Source organism: Apis cerana, linkage group LG3 (assembly GCF_029169275.1).
Source record: "Apis cerana isolate GH-2021 linkage group LG3, AcerK_1.0, whole genome shotgun sequence".
Taxonomy (NCBI): domain Eukaryota; kingdom Metazoa; phylum Arthropoda; class Insecta; order Hymenoptera; family Apidae; genus Apis; species Apis cerana.
Window position 1 is genome coordinate 12,903,592 of NC_083854.1, and position 20,596 is coordinate 12,924,187.

General features: G+C 43.1%; 1 protein-coding gene across 9 annotated transcripts in view; it reads right to left on the reverse strand.

Annotated features, from left to right (window-relative positions):
• Positions 1–20,596, reverse strand: part of LOC108001070 (protein sickie) — a 144,796-nt gene that overhangs the window by 35,595 nt on the left and 88,605 nt on the right. For 8 of the 9 annotated variants that reach the window (XM_017061897.3, XM_062073127.1, XM_017061894.3 and 5 more), the window contains 9 exons: positions 19,712–19,871; positions 17,682–19,272; positions 17,208–17,602; positions 10,920–11,193; positions 3,742–4,080; positions 2,349–2,579; positions 1,840–2,254; positions 1,605–1,746; positions 1,250–1,276 (listed from right to left, as the gene is read on the reverse strand). In XM_017061897.3, the coding sequence (XP_016917386.2) occupies positions 1,250–1,276; positions 1,605–1,746; positions 1,840–2,254; positions 2,349–2,579; positions 3,742–4,080; positions 10,920–11,193; positions 17,208–17,602; positions 17,682–19,272; positions 19,712–19,871 (3,574 nt within the window). The remainder of the gene's footprint in view (positions 1–1,249; positions 1,277–1,604; positions 1,747–1,839; positions 2,255–2,348; positions 2,580–3,741; positions 4,081–10,919; positions 11,194–17,207; positions 17,603–17,681; positions 19,273–19,711; positions 19,872–20,596) is intronic. The other variant, XM_017061895.3, reaches the window with a different exon arrangement.

A 20,596-nucleotide genomic window follows, 5' to 3' on the forward strand; every position in this document is an offset into this window, starting at 1 on the left:
CGCTGCTAGAACGCTAACTAACTTGCTTATATGGGTTCTATGATACTATGATAAATGTCTTCGAAGATGGGCAAAAAGTTCGATTCGATTCGGGCGAATATGATTTAATTAAAGAAACGATTGATACATTCGATCGAACGATATCGATATCGATATCGACTTCGAACGACTTCGAACTGTTTGTATCTTCGAAGAGTTAAAAAGCGCGCGTCAAGGTGTCCGAATGTTTTAAAAAATACAAAACGTTCTTTTCGTAAATCTTGTTGTTCGCGATCTTGTTCTCGTTTTATACGTGAAAAAAGGATAAAAAAAGAAAAAACGTTTGCATCGTTTGTCACGCGTACATTACGTCCGAATGTATCTCTTTTTGAACGATAGAAAGCAATAATATATCTATATATATATTTCCTTATTGTTATTACGCTCGAATTGTATTCAGAAATCGATCCGCTCGATATGGATGGAGAGAAAGATAAATATTCCTGAATACAATTACACGGATGTACGCGAGAGGGAATTCTTTTAGATGCGAAGAAATCATCGCAAGTTCGATCGAACTCGAAACATTTCGAGTGGATCGATCGATTCGAGAGTTCTTCGCATCCGAGTACGTCGTCGGTTTACTTAGGACGTTTGATTGCGAACGCGTGCGACCGACCGAACGTATAACGTAGTTGATACATAAGCTATTCCGATCGAAAGATAAATTCTTCCTTTTCGTTTCGCATCCTCCTTTCGATCGCGTATACGTTCGTTCGATCGTGGAACGATACGACGTAAGGAAACGAATCGAAAAGACTCTCATCGCTTTCACGAGAAGAGCAAAAAAGAATCGAATTCGTTCCCTTTCGTCGTTACGTTACGAGCGCAAGATTTAATTAAACAAGCTTTGACATGCATTTGAGCAAGAAGCGTAGAACAATCACAAAACACTTAATTACACGTATATAAGTAAAACGAAATTGATTTAACCAAATAAATTATAATCGTAAATCTATCGAATTGAACGGTACAAATATATAAAGAACTCGTGTAAATGCACATGAACACGTACGTGTGTGTCTCTCTGTATGTGTGTACGTGTGTGTATGCGTGTGTGTGTGTGTGTGTTTTGTCAGTGCGCATAATATAAATCGTCACTCGTGTGTACGTGTGGGGTCGTAATAACCCCCAGAAGGTTTCGTTCTTTCAATACTTATGCATGGAAAACAGGCTCGACGCATTCGTGTATTCTAGATTTTCGCACTACCTTGGGAATGTCCTGTCCCGCAGATGGCTAAAACGGTATCAAATGATCTGCGTTATTTCACCGTAAACGGGCGACACCTGTCGTAGTTGTGGTTAATATTATTAAAAACAAAAAAAAAAAAAAAAAAAGAATGGGGAGAAGAGGGAAAAAAAGCTGAAAAACTGATCGTTTTCAAGAGATGCGGTGAAAAATTTTGCATCCTCTAAAATCATGCATCTAATACATATGGATAATATATGCAAATGATTTCTAAAAGTTTGACATTATTATTATCATTATTATTATTATTATTAAAAAAGATCTGTGTGAAAAGTGATGAGACCATTATATCAACCACATTCGATTACGTTATTACCTAATGGAATTGCTTCTGTTGAGCCGTGGCGGGGCTGGCGATCCCGTCGAGTCTCTTTGATGTATCAACAAACGAGCGTGGGTCAAACTTGCCCGATGCGAGCCCAGCGACTCTACGCTGTCCGCTTCGCACAATCCCATCCCTGTATCCGAATCGAAGGAAAACGGAATACACGATAAATTAAATTTACTCGATTTCGTCTAATTTTCAACGAACTGTTTTTAAGAAAATTCACCTTGAGAACGACCGCTGGGCGTGTACGTGTTGCTGTGTCTCATCCAAGACGTGGTATACGGGCTGTTGGGAGTGTAATATCCTTGGAGATCAGGGGCCGCGTAATTACTGCACGTGTCGCTCAGACTTCCATCAGACGGTTTGAGCACCCGTGGCGAGAAGGAGGTGGCGGTAGGCCCCGCGCCCGACCCCCGCTCGCGGTGATGCGCAGACGCGAACAACGCGGTGAATTCTGGGCTTCCAGGCTTGGGCAGGCTCTGCGAGCCGAGCATAAGCCGATCGCGCACCGATTGGGACAGTTGGCTGGCGCTCGGCCCGGTGAGGCTGTAGCTCTTATAATGGTGGCCCTGGTTAGGCGTCGAGGAGTTGGCTTGAAGCTCGGTGGTACACGTTTGCGTGCCGCCCGACACTTTGACCTAAAGAGAGATAAAAGATTCAAAAACGAGTGTTTCGATTAAATTCTCGTCGAGAAACGTAATTCGTAATTTTGGCGGCGGTGATCACGCGTACCTTAGTCCTTGGAACAGCGCTAACTTGGGCGGTTCTCGTCGAATCCTTGCCACCATTTTGAACTCCGTTCGGGCTCGGGCTGGTGCCGGCGCTGTGCCTCTTCACGTAACCGAAACTTTGAGGCACGCCCCTAACTTTCCCGCTGCCGCCGCTGGTCGACGTTCCCGATGAAACTTTCTGCGGTTTTTCGCCGTTCGCATATTCAGCCATGGCCTGCTTCCGATGTTTGTCCTGGGGAACGAGAAAAATTCTCTCTGGTTATATATCCTCTTCCAATATATTTGGAAACCGATATAAATTCCAGTGTGCACGCGAAACTAGAAAATTCAAAGATCCGTGCGAATGAACCCGGTACTCGAAAAATCGATACGAGCGGAGCGGATTGGAGCGAGAGTTGGATGTTAACGCAAGTAATTGAAAAAGTAACTAGTTAAAGAATAAAGTTCGAAAGTTCGACTATTAAATTTTCCTCGTTACAGACAAATTTAATACAACGAATTATCACTCGACGAATATCTTAATTTATTTTCATGAAACTTTTTCCTACTCGACAAAGATAATTATCCGTAATCAGTGAAAAAGCAAGTTTAAGTGATTGGTTATTAAAGAATAACATTTATTCGTTCGAAATTAATAATAATTATTCGCGATTATTATTACCAACGACTCGACGAATTATCGAAGTAACTATATTCGATTTAAAGGATCTAAAAAGAGATTCTCAATAAAATATCGCGTAAAGTTTACAAAGTATTCGAAAGTTTACTGCCAGACAAATTTAATACAATGAATTATCATTTAACGATATTCGAAGCAAATCCCTTTTTAATAGGTTATGACGAACATCGCTCGCTAATTTTCACGAAACTTTTTCCAACAAGGATAATTATCCGTAACCAATGAAACTAATCAGTAGTTAAAAATAAAGTTACTTCAAATAACTGTCTTATTAAAATTCTCGAATTTATTCGTTCGAAAGTACAATTGTACGAACGATATGACGAATCGAAGTAAGTTCATTCGACTTATTAAATTTTCCCCATCACTGTTAGATTTAAATCCCTTTTTAATAGGTTGCATCGCTTATTAATTTTCATGACCTAATTAATTCCTTCGAAAGTGCAATTACACGAACGATACGACGAATAAATTTTCCCCATCACTGTTGGACAAATTTAAATGCAAAGAATTATCATTTGATGATATTCAAATCCCTTTTTAATAGATCACCTCGCTTATTAATTTTCATGACCTAATTAAAAATAAAGTCACTTCAAATAATTAATTTATTAAAATTAATTCGTTCGATTGCACGAACGATACGAAGTAAGTTCATTAGACTTATTGAATTTTCCCGAAAAGGAGATGTAAAACGGTTACACGAAATGTTTACCTGAGATCGCCTGGAGGGACTAGGACTCGGAGGAGCGCCCTCCTTGTCTCTCTCCCGATCCCTCGCGGCTCCAGCCTCGATATACTTTTTCCATTGCTGGCTGTTGGAGCTGCTGTTCGTCGCCGAGCTGCTGTTCAAACCCGGTTGCTGCTGATGCTTGAACGCCGAGCTGTCGGTTTGCTGGGAGCTATCCGACTTCTTCACGTGCGGATGATGCCCGCTTCCAGGATGCCTCGAGCTCACCACGCGGTACACCAGGTTGCTGCCCTGCTGTGCACCTTGGGGGGTGGCCGAATTACCGCCACCCCCCACGATCACGCCTCCACCACCCGGCACCCTCTGTTTCGAAAAACAAAATTCTTTTTTTTTCTCTTTTCTCATCTTTTCTCCAATATTCGAATATTTTTAATTATAGTTTTTAGACTCCTTAACGCGTTCACTCGTGATTTTCCAAAATTCTTCTTCAGACCACGCCTCTTCCATCGGTATTTTTAGCAACAGAGAAATTTTCATTTGTAACAATTGTTAAAATTTCTACTCTAAACACAACTTTTCAAATCGAATCCTGATCAGTTTCAGCCTCGTATAGAATGTTGATCTTTTCCAAGGGTAAATATAATTAAATGGTCTACAATTTCGGCGTTAAAAGCGAACGAAAGACGTTGAAATTTCTATGAGATCGAATTCGAAAAATTATCCTCGACGAGAAGATAAAGGAGAAAGAAATCTTTCCCCTGGAAGATGGAATTCTATCTATATAATAAACCATTGAACAGAGTTCTATTGGAATTCTAATTTCATTAATTTATCGATAGCAGTAGAAAATTACGTTCTTCCTCGAGGTGAAACATCATATTAGACAATTCCATCGCAATATACCTTTCCAAATACCTTGGAAGATGGTCGGTAAGTAGTAGTGGAAGTAAGCGGGTGACGCGGCAGTGAACGCATTAACGAGGGAGCTTTCTTTAACGAGATATCGACGCGGGCGCAATTGAACCCTCGCGACCTGGGTCAAGGACTTCCGGTAAAGTTGATTCCGCTATTATCGATCCTTCGCTCGGAGGAACGAACCCTCGTCACCATGATTCAGAAACGGGGCGCCGTCACGGCGGCTCCTCTCCAAGGGGTGTAAACACCACTTTCATCCACTTGGCTCGAATTTAACTCTCCCTTTTATTTTCGATAATCGAAATTAGGAAAAGCTTTAAAATCCCATCCTGGATGGAAATTCTTTTTTCTGCGGTCGATTTTAGATTTAGAGTCTCGATTTATTATCTCTGAAAGTTTCAGGAATCGTTCAACGAAACATCAGAAGCAACAAAGAGATTCGTCGATCTCGTTTCCTCCTTCTTTCCGTATTCCTTTCTCTCTCTCTCTCTCTCTGTTCACGCAACGTTACACCATTGTATACCAAGTGAGTCACTTGGGGGAGGGGAGGTGTGTGTGTGGAAACGCTACCTCAGGTTTTTTTTTATTACCCAGATCGTAAACGCGGTCCGAGAAGGGCACGACAAAAGATCCCCCGTGGGTCAAATCGCGGCTTTTTCTCCCGCTGAAAGCGTGCCGACGACTCGAGAGATCGAGATCGAGTCGAAGCCAATTTCTCGAGCTTGCATCGAAAGGAAACGATAAATATTTCGGCCAGCTGTTTATATATTAAAAATTCGACGAGTTAAGGAATCTTTTCGTTTTGGACTTTTTCATCCTTTCTTCTCTGAATTTTCGTTTATTTTCAGAATAAATCCCCCTTTCTTTAGCGCGGTGAATGTTATCGAATGTCGAGAATTTGGATTCGAAAATTATAAAACTGTTTATAACGAGAATATTTTTCGAAAAATTTTTCTTCCTCTCCCTCAGTTTTTCAGAAATCCTTTTTTTAAATGTTATACAACTGTTTATAAGGAAAATATTTTTAAAAAATTTTTGCAATTCTTCCTCCCCCTCAATTTTCCAGAAATCCGTTTTTTAAATGTTATCGTACAACTGTTTATAACGAGAATATTTTTTTTTCGAAAAATTTTTTTCCTCCCCCTCAGTTTTTCAGAAATCCTTTTTTTAAATGTTATACAACTGTTTATAACGAAAATATTTTTAAAAAATTTTTGCAATTCTTCCTCCCCCTCAGTTTTTCAGAAATTCTGTGTCCTTTTTTTAAATGTTATACAATTGTTTATAACGAAAATATTTTTAAAAAATTTTTCCAGTTCTTCCTTCCCCTCAGTTTTCCAGAAATCCTTCGTGTTTTTTTTTAAATGTTATACAACTATTTATAACGAAAATTTTTTTAAAAAATTTTGTTTCCTCCCCCTCAGTTTTTCAGAAATCCTTCATGTCCTTTTTTTAAATGTTATACAACTATTTATAACGAAAATATTTTTAAAAAATTTTTTTTCCTCCCCTTCAGTTTTTCAGAAATCCTTTTTTTAAATGTTATACAACTATTTATAACGAAAATATTTTTAAAAAATTTTTTTTCCTCCCCCTCAGTTTTTCAGAAATCCTTTTTTTAAATGTTATACAACTATTTATAACGAAAATTTTTTTAAAAAATTTTGTTTCCTCCCCCTCAGTTTTTCAGAAATCCTTCATGTCCTTTTTTTAAATGTTATCGAGAGTTCGAGACGCGATCGAGCGATTAAAAAACGAGAACATTTTTTTCCAATTCTCCCCCTCAGTTTTTAAAAATCCAGCGTGTCCTTTTTTTAAATGTTATCGCATCGAGAGTTCGGATGTGATTCGAATAAAACGAAAACATTTTTTTCCAATTCTTTCTCCCCCTCAGTTTTCAGAAATCGTGTCCTTTTTTTAAATGTCATCGAGAGTCCTATGAGTATTTATAACATTTTTCTTTTTCGATAAATTTTTCCAACTTCTCTTTCGACATACAAATAAACTTACCATTTATTTAAATTCCCCGCCGACACGGATAATTCGTGGTATTTTCACTTTTCGCTATTTATATTCGAATCATTATCCGCAACGGTAGCCGAACGCGTTAATCGCGCGATCAACGATATACTTCGATCGATTGGAAAAAAGGCGACTACGTTCCGAACTACGTGTCCCGTACACGTGTGTTCACGCGAGTTTTCAAAGGATCGATAAGGGCGAGATACCTGTGTGAACATCGAATGCGTCATTGCACGGGATAATTAAGGGATAGCCCTCGAGCAGAACCACCCTTGTTACCACCCTCGCTCGACGACTAGCGCGATTTAACCTATAGGGGTTGTCTGTTTGTTTCAGACACTCCTAGCGCTCGATATATACACGAGTCGTTTCGAAATTTTATATTTCAAAACTCGACGACACCAGGCACGCTTGGTAACAATTTTTCAGAAAAGAAGAAGAAGAAGAAAACCGAGGAGACGTCCGATTCGTTGTCGCGTACATAACGGATATCTCTTAAAAAACACGAGAGACCGTTCTTCGTCGAAACAATATTTCTCCCCTTTTCGTGGGGACTCAGTTTGCCGAGAGATAATACGAAAAATTCATTTATAGCGATATGTGGAAGAGTGCGGTTCATCCGGAGAACTGGGCTGGACACGGAGCGGAGGTCGAAAACCGGCACCGTCGCACCACATTTCGCACTTTCCTTCGATCCGAAGGAACGTTTTCACGAGTTACCGGACGAACGTTAACTGGCGAGGGTCGACGATCCACTGCCCACCGACCCTCCTCCCCACTTTACGCCACGTACGATACACACCGCTTACTAACGCCCGGCTACTAACCGAATACTCTCCCACCGGTTCTACCGGTGCTGCCACAAAAAATATCGAATCAACGAATTTCAATCCCCCTCCGATTCCAACGAATACGTCTTATTTCTTGTTATTGTTCGAAAATCTATCCCTCAGCTCCGATAACTACTCGAGAGCTTAATGAATACGTTTCCGAGATCATCGAAGGGGGATTGGTTTGTATATTAATTTTTACAAGTGAAAGAAAAAGAGAGAGAGAGAAAAACATTTACGTTCGAAAGGAGAGGAATAAGAGGAAGATTGTTTCGGGAAGTGATGGCATGCAAGCCACACCCCATCGCCTCCCCCTTCTCGTTTTATCGGAGAAGATAAAAGAGAAGAGAGGGAAGTCGAAAAAGGAACGTTGGAAACTGATTACGTTTCAGAGATTTTCGACTCGAGGAAAGGAAAGTCGAGGATTATCCTTGGCGAGGATTATCGCCTGTAGGGGAAGCTAACTTTTCGGAGGGAGAGGATATATTATATTATCGTATCGTAACAACTCTTCTTTAACTCGATTCTCCCCGTTACGATTCAAAAATCATTGCTGTCCATTTTCTTTTTTTTTCCGTATCTGTTGCTATTATTTTTCATTTATGACGTAATTCCACCTGTCTTTCTTTCTTCACGCTCCAGTCTATTACATACGGATTGCAAGCGTATGTAAATAAATGTTTTTATCGATGACGAATCAGTGATCGATGCCCGACGAAATGAAAACCGATAATGAATTATCGACTGGAATCTGTTTGCGTACGAAGCCAGAACATTTTTCGAGTTTCGATGAAAATTAGCGCTCGTTAAGCAACGATCAGTAGTTAGGATAACGAACAGTTTTTATATTTACTCTTAACCATTGTGTTCCCGTACAGATACCTCGAACAAGATAAACCAGATACACGCAGATCGAACGAAAGTATTCGTACAGTGTACAAGATTCGAATAATCGCGAAAAAAAAGAATACACGGCTTTTATTCGTCTCGTATTCGATTGAACGCGAGATAAAAAGAAAGAGGATCTCGTCGCGAATTTGTATCAAAAGAGAAATTTAAAATTTAAATTCTAAGTCTAAAGGTAGGATAGATAAACGAAGGGAAATGCATGGAAATTTTGTTCGGTTCCGAACGACGCACGGATATCTACGTTGAAGAACGTCAATGCGTGGAAAAGAAGCGAAAATAGTTCTCCTAATTAGTCGAATCGCGCCATGGTCGAAGATGGATGGACGATCGGTCAACCATCTATCGGTGATAAATAGAAGCAGAAGGTGAAAATGGCTCGAAACGAAGGGTTCTGTTCGCGGTGACTGTTGCCTACGAACGATAAAGAGAGAGAGATGGAGAGAAGAGAGAGCGAAAGGGCAAAGGAAGGACGGACGAGAGAAAGAGAACGGTTATTATTTTACCGAGCAGATATCGATTCCATTCGACGACCTGCCGTGACCCGGCTGCATAACTCATAGCGACGCGTGCATAATCCTTCTCTTTCTTTCCAATCCGTGCAAAATCGTTTCTTTTCGTTTCACGCACCGTGTATCGGGTGCCACCTTTTTCCCACTTTAAACGTTAGATAAATCCTTCGTCTTGGGAGACGATATATATTCAAAAATTAATCGGTAACGTAACATTTTCATGTCAAACGTTTCAAAAAACTCGAAGAAGAAAAATGACAAACGTTGAAAAAATATATTGAAAAGGGATATGAGTGGAGTTTTAAGAACTTTTTATCCTTTGTTCCATATTCGATATACGAGAAGAGTTATCGGTCCAGCGAGTCTCTTTATTCGTCGGATGGTTGCACGCGCGTACGCGATACGTTCTAAACTTCCAACGACATACGGCGCTGCGCGCGGAGAAAAAGGGAAGCCACCGTGAATGGGGCTATTAGGAAAAAAGGGGGTCAGATGCGAGTGCCGCGACATGCACGGTGTTACAGCGAACCGCGAACGCGTTAAGAGGAGAAATAACAAAAGAGAAGAAAATAAGTGCGAGAAACGAATCGAATTGGAAAGAAAGTAGAAAGGAGAACCGACCAATAGAAAAAAAAAATTGAAATAGGCCAAAAATTTGAAAGGACACGGATCACCTACAGAAATTGTTCCTTGAAGAGATATTGTTGACTCGCTCGATGTCTCGACACGCGCGTTCGCGTCTAACCTAAGTGCAAGTATTCAACGTGCGAGAAATTTTTGTTATATGATAAAATCTCGCGTTCTTTACTTTTCGTAACGCAATTTATCTCGCGACAATATGGAAATATCTCTTTTTTTTTATAGTCTTATATTATTATCCGTCTACGACAAATATAAAATTTCATTGCGGAAGAAACGAGCGCGATATAAATAAATATTAAGATGGAAATAAAGTATCGTTTTGTAACAAGTTTGCGACAAGCAACGAGTTTCGACTTTGATTCGATTTAAATCGTTAAAGCCGCCTCTCGGTCCACCTTTTAATTCAATTTTCGCGATAAGTCGATTTCCGATGGATCGTGCGTGGAACATTTAAAATGAACCACCTAGTAGTGGTGTACGACAGCTGCACGACGCACAGCTGACGCACACACGTACAGAGAGGCGAAACGCTTTGTAATTTCATTGTTTGCGCTTCGACTCGCATCCGGGCTTATGCGTGTTTTGACGAGACCGCGCATTGAATAATTAGGCAACGAAACGTAATGCGTCTCGAATAATTATTACACGTCGAGTAACCGTTGTATCATCCATTCGGTTCACGACCAAATTGTTACGACGATTTATAGAACGCACTGAATGAACGACTCGCTACTTTTCCATATTCGATCTCGCCGTAAACGTTATTATATATAGGAATTTTGCGTATATATAATTCGACGTATAATCGATTCCAATCGATCGAAAAATATACACACACGGAATGGAAACGAACGCGATTCTCGACTTGTTCCGAGTGTCGTAATTCGTAATTTAAGCTTAATCGCCAATGTTTCTAGCTCGATCAACTCGATGTCAACCGACTGATAAAACCTTAATTGACGCGTATCGGCGGGTCCTGTTTGTATCGTTTAACGAAACACGCGATTGGCGGATTACTTCGATCGGAAATGATGGGGCGTACGAACAAAGGGAGAAAGGCAACCTCGCGTAAGCTGTTACCCGGCGAATTTAAGTGCTCTCTAGCATCATCTCACCGAAATAGAATCATCCACTGTTCGAACAGTCGAGGGAACGTTGAAACGGGTTTCGTCTCTCGAAAAGTATCTCTTGAAAAATTCGAATGAACGTCAAATACGTTCGAAAAATTACACACACACACATATATATACATACATATAAAAAAAAATCTCGAATCAACAAAGTTTCCACCATTAACCCCCCATATTATCCCGCGTATATTTCTTGCCGGTTATATTTAAAGGAGATGAATATCGATTTAGCAAAGTTCGCTGACCTTGTGATGAGAGGAATGGCCTGTGTGATTGGCGGAGGTGTGATTTCCGGCGGGAATAGATGCCAGGTCCTCGATGGTTAACTCGGCTAAGGCGTCGTTGCCGCCGCTGCAGCCGCCCAGCAAGCCGGCCGCGATCACACCGCCGTTTCCTGGACTGTTCCCGATGCAACCTCCATCCGACCTTACGACGTTCGCCGAGGGTCTCTTCTGCACCCTCCTCGAGGTCACCAGTTCCTTCACCCCTGACAACTCTCGCCTCGAACCGCCCACGTATCTAAAAAAAGCACACGCGGATTCTCCTCAATGTTTTTCTTCCTTTTTCTTTTTTTTTTTTTTTTATTGAAAAGCTCCACGATTCTTTATTAATATCGCGATAATAAATACAATATCATATTCGATATCTCTTACTCTCTCGATTTTATATATATATATATTCTCAAGCTTCTTTTCAAAGGAAGAGATTTGTAAAGAGAGAGAAAGAGAGAGGTTTTCTATTCGCAGTATCTACTACTTGGACGAGCCGACTATATATACGTGGAATATATATATATAAAGGTCGGGCGATGCAGCGGATAATGGCAGCGCGGTGGTAGTTTTTTTTTCTTTTTTTTTTTGTAAGAAATCTCTGACAGAAAGCTGGAGGCGGTTCAAAAAGTCGAAGCCCGCTTTTTCCACTGCCGTGGATGAAGCGAGTGTCAAGCGAGGGTGGATTCGAATCGTATAGAAATTGGTCTATTAGCGGGATTAGATCCGCTACGAGTCCGTTTCGATCCGTTTCAACCGACAATCTCTCTCTCTCTCTCTCTCTCTCTCCTCCTCCTATTCGTTCTAAATCGATCAACCGCTGTCCGCGCTTCCCGCTCCTTATTCTACTCGTGCACGACAGACACTCACATTCGCGTCGATTGTCGTCGATTATAAGATTACACAAACTTTATCCCCACTCCTTTTCCTCCGGCGTCACGTGATTAAACGCGACGAGACGCGAGCGAGCGAGCGAGAGAGAGATAGTGAGAGAGAGAGGGAAGTTAGTTGGGCCAAATTGGTCGCGATAATTTACAAAAGGACTATCGAATGTAAATAAAGAAAACGAGGATGAGGGAGGAGAGAAAAAGACATCAAAGGAGGCGAATGGAATCAATAGCTGGGTTATTAAGCTGACGCGAAAGATTCTCGAGAGAATGGTTCGTAGGTGGTCCGGGGCGGCGTCGGTTAATTAGTATCGTAAGTAGTACGAGTCGACGACGCTTGCAACGCTTGCTGCCGCAGGTGCACAGAACCTCCCCCCTCCACACAAGGTGTTTACCTCGCTCGTTGGACGACGAGCCACCGGATAACAAATTCCGTGCAGCTGCGAATCCCACGGCAAGAGTCTGCTCTCGATCAACGATTAACAATTCACGAATCACGCGCGTATCACGATTCGGATTACGATGCTTACGTGAGTAAGGCGAGTCGTGGTAAGGTTCGAGAATTTAACACGATATAATGCGATTAACATGCGCGCGCTCTAATAATGCTTTTCCAATGCGTTGCTTCTTTACGAGATTCCTTCCAACTGAGTTTTCTTTCCTCGATGTTATGGGGATTAACGGGGTCGTAGAGCGACTCACGTACGCGGCATTTTCTTCACATTTGATTGGAAAATTTGAAAAGATTCTCTATGCGAGAATATTATATAGGTTTCGAAGATAATTTCGAATCGTGGAGAATAATAACAATGATAGGTAAATTAAATAATTTTAATGGAATGAGGAGAAACCGAGGGGAAAGTAAAGATTGAAGACAAAAAGGGGAAAGTTAGGTTCGTTGTCTTCATCGATTTTAAGATTGGATTCGTTTCGCTTTTCCTTTCGATAAAATTTCTTATTCGAAGGTCAACGGATAATTTTAAATTAATATTTTTGCCTAGTTATTTTTTGGCAAAAAATATAATAGACGATGGAAAAATATTTATTCCAAAGAATTCAACGAAATTTAACGATAATGCAAATTAATTAACCAATTTATGTTTCTAACAAAAGAAAAAAAAATCGATGACTTTTCGTTCGATAATTTTTTCGCTCAGTTAAGAAATAATCGTTGGATTAATTTTAATCTCAAATCTATTCGCGATACTGATACTCGAGAGGCAAGATAATTATTACGAAACGAAAATTATTCCGTTGTAAATTCGGAGGATAAAATAAAAAAATTTGCTCGCGAAAATAACATAACTCGTGGCCGGTCATTCATCTCCTAAAACCTTTCCTAACCTTGACATCGAACGTGTGCCGAAATATTTACGATCGGCATCGATGAGAAGATGAATAGAATCGATGGAAAAAGACGAAACGCGATGAAAAAGATTACCCTCGACTCTCGAAATCGTGGCTCTCCTCTTCCTTCTTCACCTCCTTCTCCTCCTCCTCCTCCTCCTCCTAGCACAGGACGACGTCCACTCGACGACGTTTCTTAACGCGTACACTCTCCACCTCACGCGGCCGAGGTGTTTCCGCGAAACATCACGTCGATTTCGAGCGTGCCTGCGCCCCTGCTTATTCGCGTGTACAATTCGCCGAATCCACCGAACGGGGAAAAAGTAAGAGCGGACGAGAAGAGTAGCCGGTTCTTCCGTCCCCGGAGAACTATCGCTAACCACCACTTTCCGTGCTTCGTGTATGTACGTAGTTCGTTTCGTTCGTTCGTTCGTTCGCTTGCTCGTTCGTTCGTTCGTTCGTTCGTTCTCGACGATGCTCTCCCCACTCTCGTCACTACGCGCTACGCTACGAATCGTACGCTCTCTCTCTATGACTCTCTCTCTCCCTCTCTCTCTCTCTCTATCGTGAAACCAACCCCCGAGAACAGAGCCCTCCGCGCCCTCCTCAGCTGTCGCGCAACAACCTGGCTCCCTTGGTGGCGCCTTAAGCCGCCCTGCCAGCTTGGCCAAAGTCGCCGCCAGATCGCACCACCGGATCCCTCGCCGGCCGATCGATCCACGTGACGTCACCACGCAAGCGTTCTAACAATCTCGCGGACTCGACTCACCGCGACCACGCGTCCTCGTCTTTCTCCGGAATATGGGTCCCCCTCCCCCTCCGCGGTCAAACCGTTAACTTTTTAGACGTAGAGATACGATCCAAATTTTATATACGCGTATCATAGTTTTCAGACGAAAAGTTGTTTCGTTTCGTTTCGTTTCTCGGTGAGAGGCGTTTATATTGTACGAAGAAAGAGAGAGAGAGAGAGAGAGAGTATTAATAGAGTGTTTCGGTCACGATCACGCGTGACAATTGAAAGACACTACGCGAGAGCAAACCGTTTGCAAAAGACAAAGATGCACGAGCTTATCTTTCGAGCATGCTACGTCAAACGCGACTATGCTTCCTCCCTCTCCTTCAACGTTAAATTGATTCCTCGCTTTGCCGCTTCTTCCTTCCCTATTGTTTTCCTTCGATGAACGTGTTCGGTTTGCCTTATTGTTTTCGCGTTTAATCGGGTTTACGAGATATCAACGAGACGCGCGCGTATCACTTTACTCGCACGAATTCTGTTCTCTTTCTTTCCTTCATTTTTGTTGTTACGTTACGTTACGTTACGCGTTTTAATAAAATTTTCCCTCTACATGCTATATTCGTTGTTGTTCCTTCCTTCCACCTACGCATTCTCGCTAAATTCACGCAGTAGCCACTTTTAAATCAATACGCGTTTTCCACCTTACATGCATAACCGCGTCCGCACCGCGTTTCGTTCCAATTAATAAACCGCAATCGTGTTTTTTACATCATCCCGATTTCCGTTTTTCATCTCGTTTACCAGCAACGTTGCCAAGTGTCTTCTATAATATAGAAAAATAAATAGGAACGCGAGTTTTACCGAAAACGGACGCGTTAAAATTCATTGGTCAATTCGAAAACTCTCTAGGAAAATAGAACGTAGCGATATCGTGGAGCTCGAGAGAGGGGGGGATAGGGATATCGAATAAAACGTTTTCCAACGTTCTTGCTCGAGGATTCGTGCGTAATCTAAGGAATATGCTGCGAGGACTCGCGTTCTTTGTTGTGGCCCCTCACCCTGCTTTCATGGGGTCCAGGATAATGGAGGAGGAAGGGGATAGAGAGGGGTTTGGGGCAAAAGACGGGGGCGAGTATATTGAATTTCCGAAAAGCGCGTTGGGTTTCAGCGGCAAGGATGATACGAGCGGCTTGCTTGCGCCAAACGAGTTAGCGACCCTGAACCAGGCTCCATGATACGCCCCCGGCTGTTTCGCCTATTATACAAAACACACCGTTACTTTGCTCGTTCAACGATTAACTCGCTCGTTCGACGGATCAAAATTAAGGAGCGTTTTGTCCCGCTCGGCGAGGAACAAATATATCCGTATTTGGCAAATTTCTTTATCCGTCCCGTTATTGGAAAATGAACGTGTTCTTCCTCGTTTACGTTGCGCTGGGTATCGCATAGCCGTACAAGTGCTTGGATCGTGTCGAGGTTTCGAATATCTGTAGAGAGGGTAAATTGGCACGAGAGGATGCGAGGAACGAACTCTCTCTAAATTCGAGCCATTCCTCGATATAATAGGATAATCCACTCGAATTTCTCGCGTTTTCCACGAATTCTTTTTTTCTCCTTTCTTTCTTCTACATCGTCCCCTTATTCGCAACATGGAGATCTTCGAAGAACTCGCAGTCGACTTTCCTGATTGAATACACGATCAACACTCGAGACTCGTTTCGAGTAGCGTACAAACATTTCTTGGGTTTATCGATACTTTGCAAATTTGTCTTCGAAGAAGAGGACGAAGAACAGCAGTGGAAATTGACGAGAAGATAAACGGTATCATGATGATTGAAACGACGGAGCTGAATGAATTTCGATCACCTGTTTCAACATCTTAACGTCTCTTTCATAGCTTCTCCTATCGTGGAACATTTTACAAATCGTTAATTAACATTTCCTTTCGATCTATCGGTATAATGTATATATATATATATTCCAGACCAAAGTTCCACTTTTATTCCAACGTCTGGCAATGTAGAACACTCGCGATGAATTATTGTCATCCGTCCAATACTCTTTGGATGGACGACACGTTCGAAGGAAATCAAATGAGATTGAATAATAGAACGCTCGAGCGAGATTCTATTCGACCGAGACGAATCCAAACCCAATGCGGTGAATCTAATCGTGATGATCACCACTGACCCCATTCCTATCTTTCCACCCCCATCCCCGGGATCTCGATCAAATTTCACGGTCCAAATCCTCCCTTATTATCGTATTTATATTTCTTTCTCGTATTAAAAAAATCTTGAGAAAAAGATGTATGGAATTATTACGTCAAATCAACGAGCGAAATTAGCGAGTTTTCGAGCGAATTCAGCGAAAAAGGAGAAAATGGAAAAGGGAAGACGAGAGGAATAAGACATCCGGGCAAGTTTGTTTAATTAAATCGAGGTACGTGAGCAAAGATAAGCGCACTAAGTCGAGTAGAACCGAGCATGTAATTGGAAGCTCGTACGAAATTAGCCCTGCAAATTTCGTCTAATTAAAGGCCGTCGGTGAGAGGATGACTGCTTGGTGGATGCCGTATTAAGTCTGATTCAGGCGACGCAACTTCGCAAAGTGATTCACGCTCGCGAAATAAGTTGATCAAATGATGATACCTCTCTCTTATATTTAAAACCGGATCAAAATTTTGTTCTAGGATCAATCTCGAGTAAAAAAAAAAACGAATCGGATTTAAAAAGAAATCTCGTTTCGTTCGATACAAAATTTGTTTTCAAGAGAAAGTTTCGAAACTCAATTTTTATTTTTATATAAAGAAAAAAAAACGTTAAGACGATTGAATTAAATCAAATTAAAAAGGGAAAAGTACGCGCAAGTTTTAATCGAGGGGAAACAAGTTGGAATTCGCGCGTTGACAAATCTGGCAACTTACATTTTGCGTTTCACGAGAGGACCAGTGTGACTCATTCAACGCGTCACTGAAACACGTGCGCCAAGAAGCGACGCGATGCCCCGGTAGAAATAAACAAACACGAACGAAAACACGCCTAACGTAACTCGGTGTCCCTTCGACCTTTCCACGTCGAAACGTTTTCAAAACAATTGAATTAATATTACTTCTTTTCCCTTCGTTTCTCGGGAAAGAGCATAATATATACAAATAAAGCACAAATAAATCGTTATATTTCGATATTCCTCGTGTAATAAAAAAGTGTTGTTCCAAAACTGGATAAGATCGTTCCTTCTTTTTCTTTTTCGGTGAAAAACGTAAAACTCTTCGCTCTTACTTACACAACTTACCTCTCGTGATCATGACCGTAAGACGGATTGATTCTACGCGCGTACAACGAAGCACCGCCCTCGGACATGTAACCATCGCACAAGTCGGACAGGGTCCTGCTACCGACGGTCATGCCACCGCGAAGAACCTCCCCGTCGCTCAGATAACCGGAGGCGACGTCGATGTCCGCGTAATCGTGACCGACATGATGATGAGAAGAGGAATGAAGGATGGTGTACTGTCGCGCGTTCGTTCTGCTAGGCAAGGTCTGAAGGGCCCTCGCGCCAGGCGTGTAACCGCGCAGCAGAGGTTGCATGGGCTTCACCGTCATCTCCGCTTCCTCGTCGCCCATCCCCCCTCCTCCCCCGCCTCCACCTCCTCCTCCTCCTCCGCACGTTGAACTCTCGGACAAAACCTGCGAAATCCGGTTTCGAATCAGTTTCTGTATTTCTCGTGCATTTATAACGCAATACGTAACGTAATACGTTCAATACCTTCTCCATTTGCTCGAACGTGGTGTCGATTTTTCTATTCGGTATAGTTTTGATCTCGCTCCCGCTCTCGCTGCTCGGCCTGTAAATAACGCTGCTGTCGCTGGAATTGCTCTGGCCCGTGCTGTTCGAATTGCTGTGCGAACTCTCCGACATTAGATCAGATATGCTTGGCATCGGCGAGACCATTGCGACCGTATTCGGATCGAGCTTGCGATGCAAAGCGTCTGCTTTTAATTTTGTGGGCGTCGGTACGCCCGGCATGTTGTTTTCCTTCGGCGGTTTCGAGGTGCCTTTCACCAAGGCCGTGGGCTTCGGAATGCTGGAGCCCGGACTCCCGATCAAACTCGAGCCTTGCAACGGCCCGCTGCCCGCCACCGAGTGCTGTTTCCCCGCGCCAAAATTCACCGCGTGGTGTTGCTGCTGCTCGACGTGGCAAGGGGGCGCGGCGATCGTCGGCCCGATCGTGGCCGCCGGCGCTTCTTCGATGCTCGCCATTTTCGCGTCGTTCGCCACGCTCGTTGCGTCCGTCAGGTTGCGAGGCAGGAAGGAAGACGGCGTTTGCCTTCCGTTCCCCTCGAACTCGTGCGTCTCGGCTCGCCCGCCTTTTATACACGCGACCTGCCCTTGTTTTCCGTCCAGCGTTTGATCTTCGCGGTCTACACCGATCTCCTTCCGTTTCCCTTCCATCCTCTCGCACAGATTGGCCTGGTTCATGGACAAAGTGCGCTCGATCGTCGAATTATTCTCGTCGGTGAGCCCCTCGTCGTGGTCCTCTGCCTGTTTCATCATCCCGTTGCTCAACAATAAACCTTTCTGAGCGAGGATATCTTTGTTCAACCCGTTCGGCGGCACCTTTTGCGGGTGGATCTTGGTCGCGTCCAGCTTGGCCGGCAATTCCATCCTCGGCCTAGCGATCGGTTGCTGCCTCGCCAGATTCTCGTTCTTCGAGTGATTCTTCCCAGCGATCTCTTGCTGTCCCCCGATCTGTTTAGCGCCTGTCAACAGCACGGACGGGTTCGCCTTTTGCAAAGCTTGGCCACCGCTCGATTGTTGTTGTTGCTGTTTCAACAAATCGTGCAGGTTCGAGGATTTCTTGTTCTCGACGGAGGGAGGCATCTTGGTCCCCGAGGCGGCGATCTTGCCGCTCGGCTTGACATCCTCGAGGGGCGGGGCCGCGTAGACGAGCAACTTGTCGGCCGCCCCCTTCGTCCGCGCTATCTTGCTCTGCCCCTTGCTGCTCTGCTCCTTCCTCCCGGTCTTCGGGCTCGCCTGCTTGCCAGCCTTGTTTGCCGACTGCAACTTGGACTTCAGCGCGCGGCTCTTGGGCGACTCGACCTGCAGCTTGCTCTGGTCGCAAAGGGACGTCGAGCTGTCCGAGTGTTCCGACCTGGCCGAGGAGAAGCCGGACGAGCTCGAGGTACGCTTCGAGACGCCGGACGAGGCCTTGCCCCGGTCTTGGTTCTTCTCCTTGTTGTTGAAAAGCTTGAACTTGTCCAGCACGGAGTTCTTGTTTTGCTGGGGGGGCGCGTACGGCGAGGATTGGCCGCCGCCCCTCACACCCCCGGGTTTGCCCACCGTCGAGGCTCGAGGGCTGAAACGTTTCGTTAAAAACGGCTCGTTAATTTCGTTACTTTCGTCGGAATTCTAGTTTATTTCGGCGAGAATAAGATCGACCCTTTGCGCTCGAGGGGAAGGTTCCAACGATGTGTTTTGTCGAGCGGAGAAAATTCATTTTCGTAAAATGTAATTGTAACGAAATATACGTCGTTGTTTCAAATATGAAAAATATTGTGTAAGTTTCAATTTTAATAGTGTAAGTTTATTCATTTTTTTTTTTGTAAATTAAGCTTAAAATTAAGTAATTAGAAATTCAGAAATGTAACTCGAGTGGATTTATATTAGATTTCCAGTTATCTCTTAGATTAATAAGAGTTGTGAATCAGGTTCCTATTGTGACGCAAAAAGTGGTCGAGCGCAAAGGGTTAAGATTATCTCGAATCAACGAGGTGTTGGAGGAGATTGATATTTACCTCGGGGTGGTGGTGGAGGGTTGCCTGTTGGTCGAATTTTGATTTCTCGGTTGGGGAATGAAGGAGAGTCCGGTTTGGGGCGATTGTTGTTGTTGACTCGGACTCGTGCTTCTGGAACTGCTCGCGCTGCCAATACCGCCGTTCCCGTGCTTCAAACCACCTGAAACGAAAGATCGTTGACTCGCGTTACAATCTGTTTCTCGCCGTATATCGATACTTTATTTTGGGAAAAATCGAAGGAAACGAGAAGAAGTAGCGGAAGGAAACACGCTATTCTCACGCCATCTGTATCTCGTAATCATAAAATTTTAACTCTTAATTCTAAATTTTATTTTTTCGCAATATTGCGTAGACTGATTAGGATTTGTAACGATTTAATTTATAATTTATAATTTCGTATTCGAGTAGTTAAGATTGGCAATTGTACGTGTACGAATAAAGTAGACACGTAAGTTGATAAAGGAAAATAATTTTTACCACTATGTAACGTCCGAGGAGCGAGGATTGTCAACAAAGCGCGTGAGGTGGGGATAGACGGTCCTAGCGAAGGACCCCTCTTGCCCCTCCGCCGTCCCGCGAGACTTTTTTCCACCAGTGAACGGTGGAATTTTCGATAATATACCGTGGTATGTAATAGACGCAGAGACGAGGGAAGTCTTTTAGTCCAGGCAAAGATAAAAGTTTGGATAATCTGGAAAATATTCTGGAGATAAGTGGACTATTTAATTGGTGATATTTAATTAAAAACGGATGGACGGAGAGTCTCATAATCGGTCTGGTCTTTTTCTATAACGCGTTCGCACTGTCATTGGTCGGAGGTCGATAAAACGACGATAGCGGTTGGCTCGTTAACCGAGCACAGTCGCAATACTGTGCCCGGCCTCA